Genomic DNA, 15,458 nt, shown 5'->3' on the forward strand with positions numbered 1-15,458 from the left:
GTTGTGATGTTCTGGTGTTAGTTTTGATGTTCTGGTGTTAGTTTCGATGTTCTGGTGTTAGTTTCGATGTTCTGGTGTTAGTTGTGATGTTCTGGTGTTAGTTTTGATGTTCTGGTGTTAGTTTCGATGTTCTGGTGTTAGTTTTGATGTTCTGGTGTTAGTTGTGATGTTCTGGTGTTAGTTTTGATGTTCTGGTGTTAGTTGTGATGTTCTGGTGTTAGTTGTGATGTTGTGGTGTTAGTTGTGATGTTCTGGTGCTGGTTTTGATGTTCTGGTGTTAGTTGTGATGTTCTGGTGCTGGTTTTGATGTTCTGGTGTTAGTTGTGATGTTGTGGTGTTAGTTGTGATGTTCTGGTGCTGGTTTTGATGTTCTGGTGTTAGTTTTGATGTTCTGGTGTTAGTTTAGATGTTCTGGTGCTGGTTTTGATGTTCTGGTGTTAGTTGTGATGTTCTGGTGTTAGTTGTGATGTTCTGGTGCTGGTTTTGATGTTCTGGTGTTAGTTTTGATGTTCTGGTGTTAGTTGTGATGTTCTGGTGCTGGTTTTGATGTTCTGGTGTTAGTTTTGATGTTCTGGTGTTAGTTGTGATGTTCTGGTGTTAGTTGTGATGTTCTGGTGTTAGTTTTGATGTTCTGGTGTTAGTTTTGATGTTCTGGTGTTAGTTGTGATGTTCTGGTGTTAGTTTTGATGTTCTGGTGTTAGTTTTGATGTTCCGGTGTTAGTTTGAAGATCATTAACTGGATAAACCTCCGATTGCCGGTAAAAATCTTCTCTGCTATTTGCTGGAGACAAGTCACCGATCGGCAACGCCACATTTGATGAGGAATCTGGGTAACTCCTTTGAGTAAACTCGCAGAGCCAATTGTCTCCAAATCCACCGGGGACCTGCCATGGTCGGTTGTCCTGGAGTCGGACTATTTAATGTGATCCTGGTTTTTTTTTAAAGAATGTGAACTTCTCTGGTGATGCCTATTATTATCCATCAGGTGACGTGTGGCAGCCGAGTCTAATCCACCAGGGAAAACTGACTGTACGAACACTACTGTTTTCAATTTTTTGTTTAATTCAACATGCATTTCAACAAGTCCAACAAGGATTCAAAGAGAATGTTTTAAAAATGGGAATTATTGAAATGTTGTAACACATTCATCCAGTGGAAAACCGCAACTTCGAGTGTTAGCGTCTTCTCAGCCTCTGGAGGGAGTGAAAGACAAACAGAGGCAGAGAGAGAGAGGGAGAGAGAGAGAGAAAGAGAGAGTTAATATTTCTGCACAATCGGCGCGAGAAACACACCCACAATCCGACTGTTAGCTAAAGGCACCACCACACCCATCCTCCCAAAATGGATCACAACACCCGGGTCCATCCCTCCTGTCGTCCGGAGAAAGCAGATACTCTGGAAGATTTGGACTGATCATTTAACAACGTTTCCCACTCAGTCCCTCCCCAGCCTCGAGATTCCCCCATCCTGAGGACACCTGCCTCATCATCACAGTTCAGGAATATACGGCCAGAAGTTCCTCTCCCAGGAATAACCCGAGGCAAACGTTCCCATACCTGAACCCAAGCGTCAGGATTCAACAACGAAATTCACACTGACACAAGGGCCATGCCCCACACTGAGAACAGCAGGAGGGTCAGTACCGAGGGAGAGCCGCACTGTCAGAGTGTCGGTGCTGAGGGAGAGCCGCACTGTCGGAGGGTCAGTGCTGAGGGAGAGCCGCACTGTCGGAGGGTCAGTGCTGAGGGAGAGCCGCACTGTCGGAGGGTCAGTGCTGAGGGAGAGCCGTACGGTCGGAGGGTCAGTACTGAGGGAGAGCTGCACTGTCGGAGGGTCAGTGCTGAGGGAGAGCCATATGGTCGGAGGGTCAGTACTGAGGGAGAGCCGCACTGTCGGAGGGTCGGTGCTGAGGGAGAGCCGCACTGTCGGATGGTCAGTACTGAGGGAGCGCCGCACAGTCGGAGGGTCAGTACCGAGAGAGTGCCGCACTGTCGAAGGGTCAGTACCGAGGGAGTGCCGCACTGTCGAAGGGTCAGTACCGAGGGAGAGCCGCACTGTCGGAGGGTCAGTACTGAGGGAGTGCCGCACTGTCGGAGGGTCAGTACCGAGAGAGTGCCGCACTGTCGAAGGGTCAGTACCGAGGGAGAGCCGCACTGTCGGAGGGTCAGTACTGAGGGAGTGCCGCAATGTCGGAGGGTCAATACTGAGGGAGAGCTGCACTGTCAGGGGGTCAGTACTGAGGGAGTGCCGCACTGTCGGAGAGTCAGTACTGAGGGAGCGCCGCACTGTCGGAGGGTCAGTGCTGAGGGAGAGCCGCACTATCGGAGGGTCAGTACTGAGGGAGTGCCGCACTGTCGGAGGGTCAGTACCGAGGGAGTGCCGCACTGTCGGAGGGTCAGTACCGAGGGAGTGCCGCACTGTCGGAGGGTCAGTACCGAGGGAGTGCCGCACTGTCGGAGGGTCAGTGCTGAGGGAGCACTGCACCGTCGGAGGGTCAGTGCTGAGGGAGAGCCATATGGTCGGAGGGTCAGTACTGAGGGAGAGCCGCACTGTCGGAGGGTCGGTGCTGAGGGAGAGCCGCACTGTCGGATGGTCAGTACTGAGGGAGCGCCGCACAGTCGGAGGGTCAGTACCGAGAGAGTGCCGCACTGTCGAAGGGTCAGTACCGAGGGAGTGCCGCACTGTCGAAGGGTCAGTACCGAGGGAGAGCCGCACTGTCGGAGGGTCAGTACTGAGGGAGTGCCGCACTGTCGGAGGGTCAGTACCGAGAGAGTGCCGCACTGTCGAAGGGTCAGTACCGAGGGAGAGCCGCACTGTCGGAGGGTCAGTACTGAGGGAGTGCCGCAATGTCGGAGGGTCAATACTGAGGGAGAGCTGCACTGTCAGGGGGTCAGTACTGAGGGAGTGCCGCACTGTCGGAGAGTCAGTACTGAGGGAGCGCCGCACTGTCGGAGGGTCAGTGCTGAGGGAGAGCCGCACTATCGGAGGGTCAGTACTGAGGGAGTGCCGCACTGTCGGAGGGTCAGTACCGAGGGAGTGCCGCACTGTCGGAGGGTCAGTACCGAGGGAGTGCCGCACTGTCGGAGGGTCAGTACCGAGGGAGTGCCGCACTGTCGGAGGGTCAGTGCTGAGGGAGCACTGCACCGTCGGAGGGTCAGCGCTCAGGGAGAGCCGCACTGTCGGAGGGTCATTGCTGAGGGAGCGCCGCACTGTCGGAGGGTCTGTACTGAGGGAGAGCGGCACTGTCGGAGGGTCAGTGCTGAGGGAGAGCCGCACTGTGAGAGGGTCAGTACTGAGGGAGTGCTGCACTGTCGGAGGGTCAGTACTGAGGGAGTGTCACACTGTCGGAGGGTCAGTACTGAGGGAGTGCCGCACTGTCGGAGGGTCAGTGCTGAGGGAGCACTGCACCGTCGGAGGGTCAGCGCTCAGGGAGAGCCGCACTGTCGGAGGGTCATTGCTGAGGCAGCGCCGCACTGTCGGAGGGTCTGTACTGAGGGAGAGCCGCACTGTCGGAGGGTCAGTGCTGAGGGAGAGCCGCACTGTGAGAGGGTCAGTACTGAGGGAGTGCTGCACTGTCGGAGGGTCAGTACTGAGGGAGTGTCACACTGTCGGAGGGTCAGTACTGAGGGAGTGCCGCACTGTCGGAGGGTCAGTGCTGAGGGAGAGCCGCACTGTCAGAGGGTCAGTACCGAGGGAGAGCCGCACTGTCAGAGGGTCAGTACCGAGGGAGAGCCGCACTGTCGGAGGGTCAGTACCGAGGGAGAGCCGCACTGTCGGAGGGTCAGTACCGAGGGAGTGCCGCACTGTCGGAGGGTCAGTACCGAGGGAGCGCACACTGTCAATGTGTCAGTTCTGAGGGAGCGCCGCACTGTCGGAGGGTCAGTACTGAGGCAGAGCTGCACTGTCGGAGGGTCAGCGCTGAGGGAGCGCCGCACTTTCAGAGGGCCAGTACTGAGGGAGTGCCGCACTGTCGGAGGGTCAGTACTGAGGGAGAGCTGTACTGTCGGAGGGTCAGTACCGAGGGAGAGCCGCACTGTCGGAGGGTCGGTACTGAGGGAGAGCCACACTGTCGGAGGGTCAGTACCGAGGGAGAACCGCACTGTCGGCGGGTCGGTACTGAGGGAGAGCCACACTGTTGGAGGGTCAGTACCGAGGGAGAACCGCACTGTCGGAGGATCAGTACTGAGGGAGAACCGCACTGTCGGAGGATCGGTACTGAGGGAGCGCCGCACTGTCAGAGAGTCAGAGGAGGTTAGATACAGAGTAAATCACCCTCTATAGTGTCCCCATCAAACAGTCCCAGGGCAGGTACAGCACGGGGTTAGATCCAGAGTAAAGCTCCCTCTACACTGTCCCCATCAATCACTCCCAGGACAGGTACAGCACGGGGTTAGATAGAGAGTAAAGCTCCCTCTACACCGTCCCCATCAAACACACCCAGGACAGGCACAGCACGGGGTTAGATACAGAGTAAAGCTCCCTCTACACTCTCCCCATCAAACACTCCCAGGACAGGCACATCACGGGGTTAGATAGAGAGTAAAGCTCCCTCTACACCGTCTCCATCAAACACTCCCAGGACAGGTACAGCACGGGGTTAGATACAGAGTAAAGCTCCCTCTACACTGTCCCCATCAAACACTCCCAGGACAGGTACAGCACGGGGTTAGATACAGAGTAAAGCTCCCTCTACACCGTCCCCATCAAACACTCCCAGGACAGGTACAGCACGGGGTTAGATACAGAGTAAAGCTCCCTCTACACTGTCCCCATCAAACACTCCCAGGACAGGTACAGCACGGGGTTAGATACAGAGTAAAGCTCCCTCTACACTGTCCCCATCAAACACTCCCAGGACAGGTACAGCACGGGGTTAGATACAGAATAAAGCTCCCTCTACACTGTCCCCATCAAACACTCCCAGGGCAGGTACAGCACGGGGTTAGATACAGAGTAAAGCTCCCTCTACACTGTCCCCATCAAACACTCCCAGGGCAGGTACAGCACGGGGTTAGATACAGAGTAAAGCTCCCTCTACACTGTCCCCATCAAACACTCCCAGGACAGGTACAGCACAGGGTTAGATACAGAGTAAAGCTCCCTCTACACTGTCCCCATCAAACACTCCCAGGACAGGTAGAACGCGGGTTTATAACTTTATGTGATCCTCACCCATATTAGAAAATTGATAAGCAAGATCCCGATGATTATAGCAAAGAGGATAAGAAAATAATGATGCCTCTCCCTCATTTCAGTTCCTGTGAAGGAAGCAGATGTCAATTAGAGTCACTTTATCTCGACACCATCTCCTTTTTGTTGTTTGAGGGACCATTGAGAAGCAGAGACTAAGGGAGAGAGTGATAAAAGGAAAGGGAGAATGGGAGAGAGAAAGGACAAGTGAGCGATGGAGAAAAGGTGATTGAGTCCTGTGGAGTGATGAGAAACAGAGAGACATCCAGAGAGAGGCCGAGACCCAGAGAAAGAGACAGGGAGAGAGCGAAACAAAGAGAGAGTGAAAGTGAGACAGAGCAAGAGGAAGATCAATAGAGACAGAGAGAGAGGGAGGGTCAGAGAGAGAGCTGCAGAGAGAGAGAGACAGAGAGAGACAGAGAGAGAGACAGAGAGGGAGAGAGGGAGAGACACGGAGAGAGAGTGAGAGACAGAGAGAGAGAGAGACACACAGAGAGAGAGGGAGAGACACAGAGAGAGAGAGAGAGACAGAGCGAGGGAGAGACACAGAGACAGAGAGAGATAGACAGAGAGAGAGAGAGACAGAGAGAGAGGGAGAGAGACAGAGAGAGGGAGAGAGGGAGAGTCCCGGAGAGAGAGTGAGAGACAGACAGTGAGGGAGAGAGACAGAGAGAGGGAGAGAGGGAGAGACACGGAGAGAGAGAGAGACAGAGAGAGTGAGACACAGAGAGAGAGGGAGAGACACAGAGACAGAGAGAGAGAGACAGAGAGAGAGAGACACACACAGAGAGAGAGAGACACAGAGAGAGAGGGAGAGACGCAGAGACAGAGAGAGAGAGACAGAGAGAGAGAGAGACACAGAGAGAGAGAGAGAGACACAGAGAGAGTGAGACACAGAGAGAGAGTGAGACACAGAGAGAGAGGGAGAGACACAAAGACAGAGAGAGTGAGAGAGAGAGAGAGAGAGAGACAGAGGGAGGGCAAATGGAGAGAAAAAGAGAGACAGAGAGAGAGAGAGAGAAAGAGGGAGAGCAGCAGAGAGTAACAGAAAGAGAGAAAGAGAGACAGAGAGAGGGTGATAGAGAGAGAGGAGGGACTGAGGGGGAGAGAGATTAACAGAGAGAATGAGACAGAGAGAGAGACGGAGAGAGAGACACTCTAGTTAAATGTAAAGCAATAATATAAATACATTGTCTTCAGCGTCAAAGTCTCTGAGAGATAGCTCTATGTGGAGCCTCGTGATCAGCCTTATCTTCTAATAGTTGGCATAACATATCATTGAAGTTTGGGTTTACCAAGCACACTGCATACTGCAATATCCATCGATCTGAACTAACCCCAAGCTCGGAAAAGGCCCACATCGATGATAACTGCTGCTACAGTGGTAAAGACACAGAAAAGCACCAGGAAAACAGTTCAGGAACTGAAAGAGCAGCAAATGAAATGACTGCCAGGAGAGAACAGGATGGGAACCAAGGCCAGGACAAATCAAAGAAAGGCTCAAGTGAAGGAAAGCCCATGGAGATAATCTTAACGTTCTCTGGCTGCTTTGAGCATGAGCATGCTTTGAGGACTGGGCCAAGACAAGAAGTGGCGGAATTAGTGTTGTATGTTTACCAGGTAGAGAACAGCATCAACGACCAGCGGAGGAGTATAGGAAGGAACAGGTCAGTACCCTTCTCTACGCCATAGGGAGCAGTGCTGATGATGGTGACATACAAAGAAGTGGTAAAATGTTTAAACACATGGTTCAGTCTTTGAAGGAACAGCATCAAGGTTGAGAAGATTTACTCAAAGAGCGGGGAAGGGCGTAGATTCCTTCACTCACGATTTATATCGGCTAGCTGAGAATTATGCATGCGGAGGCCTGAAAGGCAAAGTAATTCAGGGTTGCCTAGTCGTAGCAGTTTTAGGGAAGACCATATCAGATTTTCTGCAGTCCACAGGGAGGAGTTGGTGCAATCAATGTATGTGCAGTTTACAAGGCAAACAGACACGAGAAAGGAAAATTGTGTATTTATTAGCGGAGACAGGGAGATTTCCTGGAGAAAAGTAATAGGCCAACTGCAGACTGCCTGATGTAGATGTAGCAGCACGGCCTACACAAAAAAAGGGAGAGTGTGAAGGGGCAGGATGATGGGATTATAAAGGGAAACTGTGTGTCCTCGGGCTGGCATGGACAAGAGGGGCCCAATGGCCTCCTTCTGTGCTAAACCTCATCTATGGTTCTAGGTACAGTCGTACCTTTATTGAATGCATCTCTACTTTCCTGTTGAATGCCTTCCCCTCCATCTCCGATAGAGTTTGGGGGCCCATAGACCACTTCCCCTCGGTGTTTCTTATCTCCACCCAAACAGATTCCACACCCTGGTTTTCTGAGCCGATATCCTTCCTCACTATTACATTGATTTCCTGCTTCTCTCTGTACAGAATGGAGACACTGGTTTAGGAAGGATAATGCCTTTTGCAGGGCATCCTGTAGGCTCTGCATTGCTTACTTTGGGATGCATTTCCCCTTTGAGCAGGAATCCATTTCCTTCCCTCCAGACGGTTTTCGAGGTCATTGTTTCCTCTTCTTTTCACTTGTTCTAACTTCCTCTTTTACACGGAGGGATCACAATGGTTTCCTTCAATCGTTTGGCACTGCTCCCTCCCCCCGCCATTTCAAATGTGTTTTTCCATTTGTGGAAAAGTTCCTCTCCCCTAGCGTACTTTAATTTTCATCCTCTCCACATTTCATTGGCTTCTCCATTACCTCAGACTAATCACTTCCTAACTCCTGCCATCTTTATTGACCTTCTGAGAGAGAGGAGAGTAGAGAGAGAGAGAGAGAGAGAGAGAGGGATGGAAAGAGACCAAGGAAGAGAGAAAGATAAAGAGGATAGAATGAGAGAGAGAGAGAGAGAGAGAGAGAGAGTGTGATGGGGAGAATGGGAAAGTCAGAGGAGTAGACAGAGGGAGGGATGAAGAGAGAGAGAGAGAATTTCATATATATGGACATATCCACACCTGTTCTATTGACTGGGTTAGAGTTATAGAGTTAGGGTTAGAGTTATAGGGTTATTGTTGGTGTTAGGGTTAGGGTTAGCGGTTAGTGGTTAGGGTTACTGGTTAGGGTTAGGGTTAGTGTTAGGGTTGGGGTTAGGGTTAGGGTTAGGGTTAGGGCTACCAGTTAGGGTTGGGGTTAGGGTTAGGGCTAGGGTTAGGGTTAGAGTTAGGGTTAATGGTTAGTGGTTAGGGTTAATGGTTAGTGGTTAGGGTTACTGGTTAGGGTTAGGGTTAGTGTTAGGGTTGGGGTTAGGGTTAGGGTTAGGTTAGGAGATACTTCTTTAGCCAGAGAGAGTGGTGAATCTATGGAATTCATTGCCACAGAAGCTGTGGAGGGCCAGGTCATTGAGTGTATTTAAGACCGAGATAGATAGGTTCTTGATTGGTAAGGGGGTCAAAGGTTACGGGGAGAAGGCGGGAGAATGGGGTTGAGAAACTTATCAGCCAGGATTGAATGGCGGAGCAGACTGGATGGGCCGAATGGCCTAATTTCTGCTCCTATGTCTTATGGTCTTATGGTTAGGGTTAGGATTAGCGTTAGGTTTAAGGTTTGTTCTAGGAGTTAGAGGTTGGTTTTGGGTTAGGGTCTCTTACCTGTTCCATTAGTCTTAGTAATGTTATCCAGGCCCATTGGGCTGGGTTAGGGTTAGGGTTAGGGTTAAGGGTTAGAGTTAGGGTTAGAGGTTAGGGATGGTGTTAGTGTTAGGATTAAGGTTAGGGTTAGAGGTTAGGGATGGTGTTAGTGTTAGGGTTAGGGTTAGGGTTAGGCATGGTGTTAGTGTTAGGGTTAGGGTTAGGGTTAGAGGTTAGGTTGGGTTAGGGTTAGGGTTAGGGTTAGGGATGGTGTTAGTGTTAGGGTTAGGGTTAGGGTTAGGTTGGGTTAGGGTTAGGGTTAGGGTTAGGGTTAGTGTCAGGGGTAGCGTTAGGTTGAAGTTTGTTCTAGGAGTTAGAAGTTGGTTTAGGGTTAGGGTTAGGGTTAGCGTTAGGGTTAGCGTTAGGGTTAGGGTTAGGGTTAGTGTTAGGGGAAGCGTTAGGTTGAAGTTTGTTCTAGGAGTTAGAAGTTGGTTTAGGGTTAGGGTTAGGGTTAGGATTAGGGTTAGGGTTAGGGTTAGGGTTAGGGTTAGTGTTAGGGTTAGGGTTAGGGTTAGGGTTAGGGTTAGGGTTAAGGGTTAGGGTTAGGGTTAGGGTTAGGGTTAGAGGTTAGGAATGGTGTTAGTGTTAGGGTTAGGGTTAGGGTTAGGGTTAGATTGAAGTTTGTTCTAGGAGTTAGAAGTTGGTTTTAGGTTAGGGTTAGGGTTAGAGTTGGGGTTAAGGTTAGAGGTTAGGGTTATTGTTAGCGTTAGGTTTAAGGTTTGTTCTAGGAGTTAGAGGTTGGCTTTGGGTTAGGGTCTCTTACCTGTTCCATTAGTCTTGGTAATGTTATCCAGGCCCATTGGGCTGGGAATTCTAGGCACCACCGCAGATACTAGAAACCAGAGTTCAAATCAAACAAATTAGTGTTTCATTTCGATAGGAGATTAGAAAAGGAGGGCTGTGTTGACAGGAGGAGGGAGAGACAGACATACAAAGATGGAATGAGAGACAGTGAGAATGGCAGAGGGGGACTGAGAAAGAGACAGAGAGACAGAGACAAATGGAGAGGGAGAGAGAGACAGAGCAATTCAGTGACACATGGTGGGAGACAGGAAAGAGGGGGAGAGGGGCAGACAGAGGGGGAGACAGGAAGTCAGAGAGACATTGTGTATGAGAGAGAGACAGAGATGGCAAGAGACATAAGGAAATAGAGTGAGAGACTGAGAGAGTGGTGGAGAGACAGAGACAAAGAGAGGAAGACAGAGACCGAGAGAGAGGGGTCACAGAGATAGAAAGATGGATAGAGGCAGTGAGAGAGAGAGAGAGATAGATAGACAGAGAGATCGAGAGAGAGAGGATGAGACAGAGAGTGAGAGAGAGACAGAGAGAGAGAGACAGACAAAGAGAGAGAGAGAGGGAGAGAGAGAGACAGACAGAGACTGAGTGAGAGAGAGAGAGAGACAGTGAGAGAGGGAGAGAGACAGAGACTGAGTGAGTGAGAGAGACAGTGAGAGAGAGACAGACAGAGACTGAGTGAGAGAGGGAGAGAGAGGAAGAGAGAGGGAGAGGGTAAAATGTGTGTGGGACAGACAGAGACGGAGTGAGAGAGAGAGACAGTGAGAGAGAGACAGACAGAGACTGAGTGAGAGAAAGAGAGTGAGAGAGAGGGAGAGAGAGAGACAGAGACTGAGTGAGAGAGAGAGAGAGACAGTGAGAGAGAAAGACAGACAGAGAGTGAGTGAGTGAGAGAGAGAGAGAGAGAGACAGACAGAGAGAGACTGAGTGAGAGAGAGAGAGAGAGACAGTGAGAGAGAGGGACAGACAGAGACTGAGTGAGAGAGAGAGAGAGAGAGAGAGAGACAGTGAGAGAGAGAGACAGAGACTGAGTGAGAGAGAGAGAGAGAGAGGGTGCCGTGTGTGTGGGACTGACAGACGGAGTGAGAGAGAGGGAGAGAGAGAGAGGGTGCCATGTGTGTGGGACAGACAGACGAAGTGAGAGAGAGAGGGAGAGAGTGACGTGTATGTGGGACTGACAGAGACGGAGTGAGGGAGGGAGAGAGGGAGAGGGATGGAGAGGGAGAGGGTGAATTGTGTGTGGGACAGCGCTGTTTGTGGTACTCACTGTTTACTATGAGCGTGATGGTGTATTTGTCCGGAGTGATGTCCTGCTCCTTCCTGACGATACATTCATAGTCTCCGGTGTCCTCCAGCCTCAGCTTCCCGAGGGTCAGCGACAGGTTTCCCATGAGGAACTCGCTGCTGTCGATGTGAGTCCGATTCCGATATCTGACGTGCTGGTACTGCAGACTCTCGGTACCCTTCTTCCAGTACAGGACCACCCTGTTCCTACTCTGCCAGTAAACCGTGCTGCCCTGCATCCCTGCCCGGCTAGTGTTACAGGGCAGCATCACCTCCTGTCCGACACCAGAAAACACTTTCAACCCTTCCAAACAAAGCAGAACAAATCAGTCCCGCAATCCGGACAGCGTCACAGACAATATTCACCAAGAAGAAATATCCCATCAAACTGCCCCAGGTTCCAGTTTATGCAGCTTCAGCCTCGCCCAAGCTCCATCCATCTCCTCCCACTCACCACATCCTTCAATTCCTCTTCTCCCTCAGATGTCTCACCCCCCTCTTCCCCTACAATCCATCTCTGCCGCTCAACCACCGGTCACTGACCGAGGTGCTGAGTTCAAATCCTCACCACTCCTCGGAAGAAGGTTACAAATCTAAAAGAGCATGACAGGGAGGGATAGAGAGAGACAAATCTAACAGAGCATGACAGGGAGGGATAGAGAGAGACACAAATCTAACAGAGCGTGACAGGGAGGGATAGACAGAGACAAATCTAACAGAGCGTGACAGGGAGGGATAGAGAGAGACACAAATCTAACACAGCGTGACAGGGAGGGATAGAGAGACACAAATCTAACAGAGTGAGACAGGGAGGGATAGAGAGAAACACAAATCTAACAGAGCGTGACAGGGAGGGATAGAGAGACACAAATCTAACAGAGCGTGACAGGGACGGATAGAGAGACTCACAAATCTAACAGAGCGTGACAGGGAGAGATAGAGAGAGAGACAAATCTAACAGAGCGTGACAGGGAGGGATAGAGAGAGAGACAAATCTAACAGAGCGTGACAGGGAGGGATAGAGAGAGACACAAATCTAACAGAGCGTGACAGGGAGAGATAGAGAGATACACAAATCTAATTAGCGTGACAGGGAGGGATAGAGAGACACAAATCTAAAAGAGCGGGACAGGGAGGGATAGAGAGACACAAATCTAACAGAGAGTGACAGGGAGGGATAGAGAGACACAAATCTAACAGAGCGTGACAGGGAGGGATAGAGAGAGCGACAATTCAAACAGAGCGTGACAGGGAGGGATAGAGAGAGACAAAAATCTAACATAGCGTGACAGGGAGGGATAGGGAGAGACACAAATCTAACAGAGCGTGACAGGGAGGGATAGAGAGAGACACAAATCGAACAGAGCGTGACAGGGAGGGATAGAGAGAGTGACACAAATCTAACAGAGCGTGACAGTGAGGGATAGAGAGAGACACAAATCTAACAGAGCATGACAGGGAGGGAGAGAGAGAGACACTAATCTAACAGAGCGTGACAGGGAAGGATAGAGAGAGACACAAATCTAACAGAGCGTGACAGTGAGGGATAGAGAGAGACACAAATCTAACAGAGCGTGACAGGGAGGGATAGAGAGAGTCAAATCTAACAGAGCGTGACAGGGAGGGATAGAGAGAGACACAAATCCAACAGAGCGTGACAGGGAGGGATAGAGAGAGACACAAATCTAACAGAGCGTGACAGGGAGGGATAAAGAGAGACACAAATCTAACAGAGCGAGACAGGGAGGGATAGAGAGACACAAATCTAACAGAGCGTGACAGGGAGGGATAGAGAGAGACACAAATCAAACAGAGCGTGACAGGGTGGGATAGAGGGACACAAATTTAACAGAGCGTGACAGAGAGGGATAGAGAGAGACACAAATCTAAAAGAGCGTGACAGGGAGGGATGGAGAGAGACACAAATCTAACAAAGCGTGACAGGGAGGGATAGAGAGACACAAACCTAACAGAGCGTGACAGGGAGGGATAGATAGACACATATCTAACAGAGCGTGACAGGGAGGGATAGAGAGACACAAATCTAACAGAGCGTGACAGGGAGGGATAGAACGAGACACAAATCTAACAGAGCGAGACAGGGAGGGATAGAGAGAGACACAAATCTAACAGAGAGTGACAGGGAGGGATAGAGTGACTCAAATCTAACAGAGCGAGACAGGGAGGGATAGAGAGACACAAATCTAACAGAGCGTGACAGGGAGGGATAGAGAGATTCAAATCTAACAGAGCTTGACAGGGAGGGATAGAGAGAGAGACAATTCAAACAGAACGTGCCAGGGAGGGATAGAGAGAGACAAATCAAACAGAGCGTGACAGGGAGGGATAGAGAGGGACACAAATCTAAAAGTTCGTGACAGGGAGGGATGGAGAGACACAAATCTGACAGAGCATGACAGGGAGGGATAGAGACAGACACAAATCTAACAGAGCGTGACAGGGAGGGATAGAGAGACACAAATCTAACAGAGCGTGACAGGGAGGGATAGAGAGAGACACATATCTAACAGAGCGTGACAGGGAGGGATAGAGAGAGACACAAATCTAACAGAGCGTGACAGGGAGGGATAGAGAGAGACAAATCAAACAGAGCGTGACAGGGAGGGATAGAGAGGGACACAAATCTAACAGAGCGTGACAGGGAGGGATGGAGAGACACAAATCTGACAGAGCATGACAGGGAGTGATAGAGAGAGACACAAATCTAACAGAGCGTGACAGGGAGGGATAGAGAGACACAAATCTAACAGAGCGTGACAGGGAGGGATAGAGAGAGACAAATCTAACAGAGCGTGACAGGGAGGGATAGAGAGAGACACAAATCTAACAGAGCATGACAGGGAGGGTTAGAGAGAGACACAAATCTGACAGAGCGTGAGAGGGAGGGATAGAGAGAGACACAAATCTAACAGAGCGTGACAGGGAGGGATAGAGAGCGACACAAATCTAACAGAGCGTGACAAGGAGGGATAGAGAGAGAGACAAATCTAACAGAGCGTGACAGGGAGGGATAGAGAGAGACACAAATCTAACAGAGCGTGACAGGGAGGGATAGACAGAGACAAATCTAACAGAGCGTGACAGGGAGGGATATAGAGAGACACAAACTAACAGAGCGTGACAGGGAGGGATAGAGAGACACAAATCTAACAGAGCATGACAGGGAGGGATAGAGAGAGACACAAATCTAACAGAGCGTGAAAGGGAGGGATAGAGAGAGACACAAATCTAACAGAGCGTGACAGGGAGGGATAGAGAGAGACACAAATCTAACAGAGCGTGACAGGAAGGGATAGAGAGAGACACAAATCTAACAGAGCGTGACAGGGAGGGATAGAGAGAGACAAACCTAACAGAGCGTGACAGGGAGGGATAGAGAGAGACACAAATCTTACCGAGCGTGACAGGGAGGGATAGAGAGAGACTCAAATCTTACCGAGCGTGACAGGGAGGGATAGAGAGAGACAAATCTTACCGAGCATGACAGGGAGGGATAGAGAGAGACACAAATCTAACAGAGCGTGACAGGGAGGGATAGAGAGAGACACAAATCTAACAGAGCGTTACAGGGAGGGATAGAGAGAGACAAAAATCTAACATAGCGTGACAGGGAGGGATAGAGAGAGACACAAATCTAACAGAGCGTGACAGGGAGGGATAGAGCGAGACACAAATCGAACAGAGCGTGACAGGGAGGGATAAAGAGAGTGACACAAATCTAACAGAGCGTGACAGTGAGGGTTAGAGAGAGACACAAATCTAACAGAGCATGACAGGGAGGGAAAGAGAGAGACACAAATCTAACAGAGCGTGACAGGGAAGGATAGAGAGAGACACAAATCTAACAGAGCGTGACAGGGAGGGATAGAGAGAGACACAAATCTAACAGAGCGTGACAGGGAGGGATAGAGAGACACAAATCTAACAGAGCGTGACAGGGAGGGATAGAGAGACACACAAATCTAACAGAGCGTGACAGGGAGGGATAGAGAGAGACACAAATCTAACAGTGCGTGACAGGGAGGGATAGAGAGAGTCAAATCTAACAGAGCGTGACAGGGAGGGATAGAGAGAGACACAAATCTAACAGAGCGTGACAGGGAGGAATAGAGAGAGACACAAATCTAACAGAGCGTGACAGGGAGGGATAGAGAGAGACACAAATCTAACAGAGCGTGACAGGGAGGGATAGAGAGAGACACAAATCTAACAGAGCGTGACAGGGAGGGATAGAGAGACACAAATCTAACAGAGCGTGACAGGGAGGGATAGAGAGACACACAAATCTAACAGTGCGTGACAGGGAGGGATAGAGAGAGTCAAATCTAACAGAGCGTGACAGGGAGGAATAGAGAGAGACACAAATCTAACAGAGCGTGACAGGGAGGGATAAAGAGAGACACAAATCTAACAGAGCGTGACAGGGAGGGATAGAGGGACACAAATTTAACAGAGCGTGACAGAGAGGGATAGAGAGAGACACAAAT

General features: G+C 50.4%; 1 protein-coding gene across 1 annotated transcript; it reads right to left on the reverse strand.

The window, feature by feature from the left end:
• Nucleotides 1-385: 385 nt before the first annotated feature.
• LOC144676749 (T-lymphocyte activation antigen CD80-like) lies at nucleotides 386-11,250 on the reverse strand. Its single transcript, XM_078537072.1, has 4 exons — nucleotides 10,934-11,250; nucleotides 9,635-9,703; nucleotides 5,173-5,258; nucleotides 386-1,193 (listed from the first exon to the last, which is right to left on the reverse strand). The coding sequence occupies exons 1-4, from the start codon at nucleotides 11,217-11,219 to the stop codon at nucleotides 1,176-1,178; spliced, it is 459 nt and encodes a 152-aa protein (XP_078393198.1). The 5' UTR covers nucleotides 11,220-11,250; the 3' UTR covers nucleotides 386-1,175.
• Nucleotides 11,251-15,458: the final 4,208 nt, after the last annotated feature.

Source organism: Cetorhinus maximus, unplaced genomic scaffold (genome assembly GCF_964194155.1).
Source record: "Cetorhinus maximus unplaced genomic scaffold, sCetMax3.hap1.1 HAP1_SCAFFOLD_1867, whole genome shotgun sequence".
NCBI lineage: Eukaryota > Metazoa > Chordata > Chondrichthyes > Lamniformes > Cetorhinidae > Cetorhinus > Cetorhinus maximus.

Coding starts and splice junctions, on each gene's coding strand:
- LOC144676749 (XM_078537072.1), bottom strand. CDS start 11,219: ATGCTGCCCTGTAACACTAGCCGGGCAGGGATGCAGGGCAGCACGGTT. Junction 9,704..10,933: donor CATCACGCTCATAGTAAACA/GTGAGTACCACA, acceptor TCTGGTTTCTAG/TATCTGCGGTGGTGCCTAGA. Junction 5,259..9,634: donor TACCAAGACTAATGGAACAG/GTAAGAGACCCT, acceptor CTTCCTTCACAG/GAACTGAAATGAGGGAGAGG.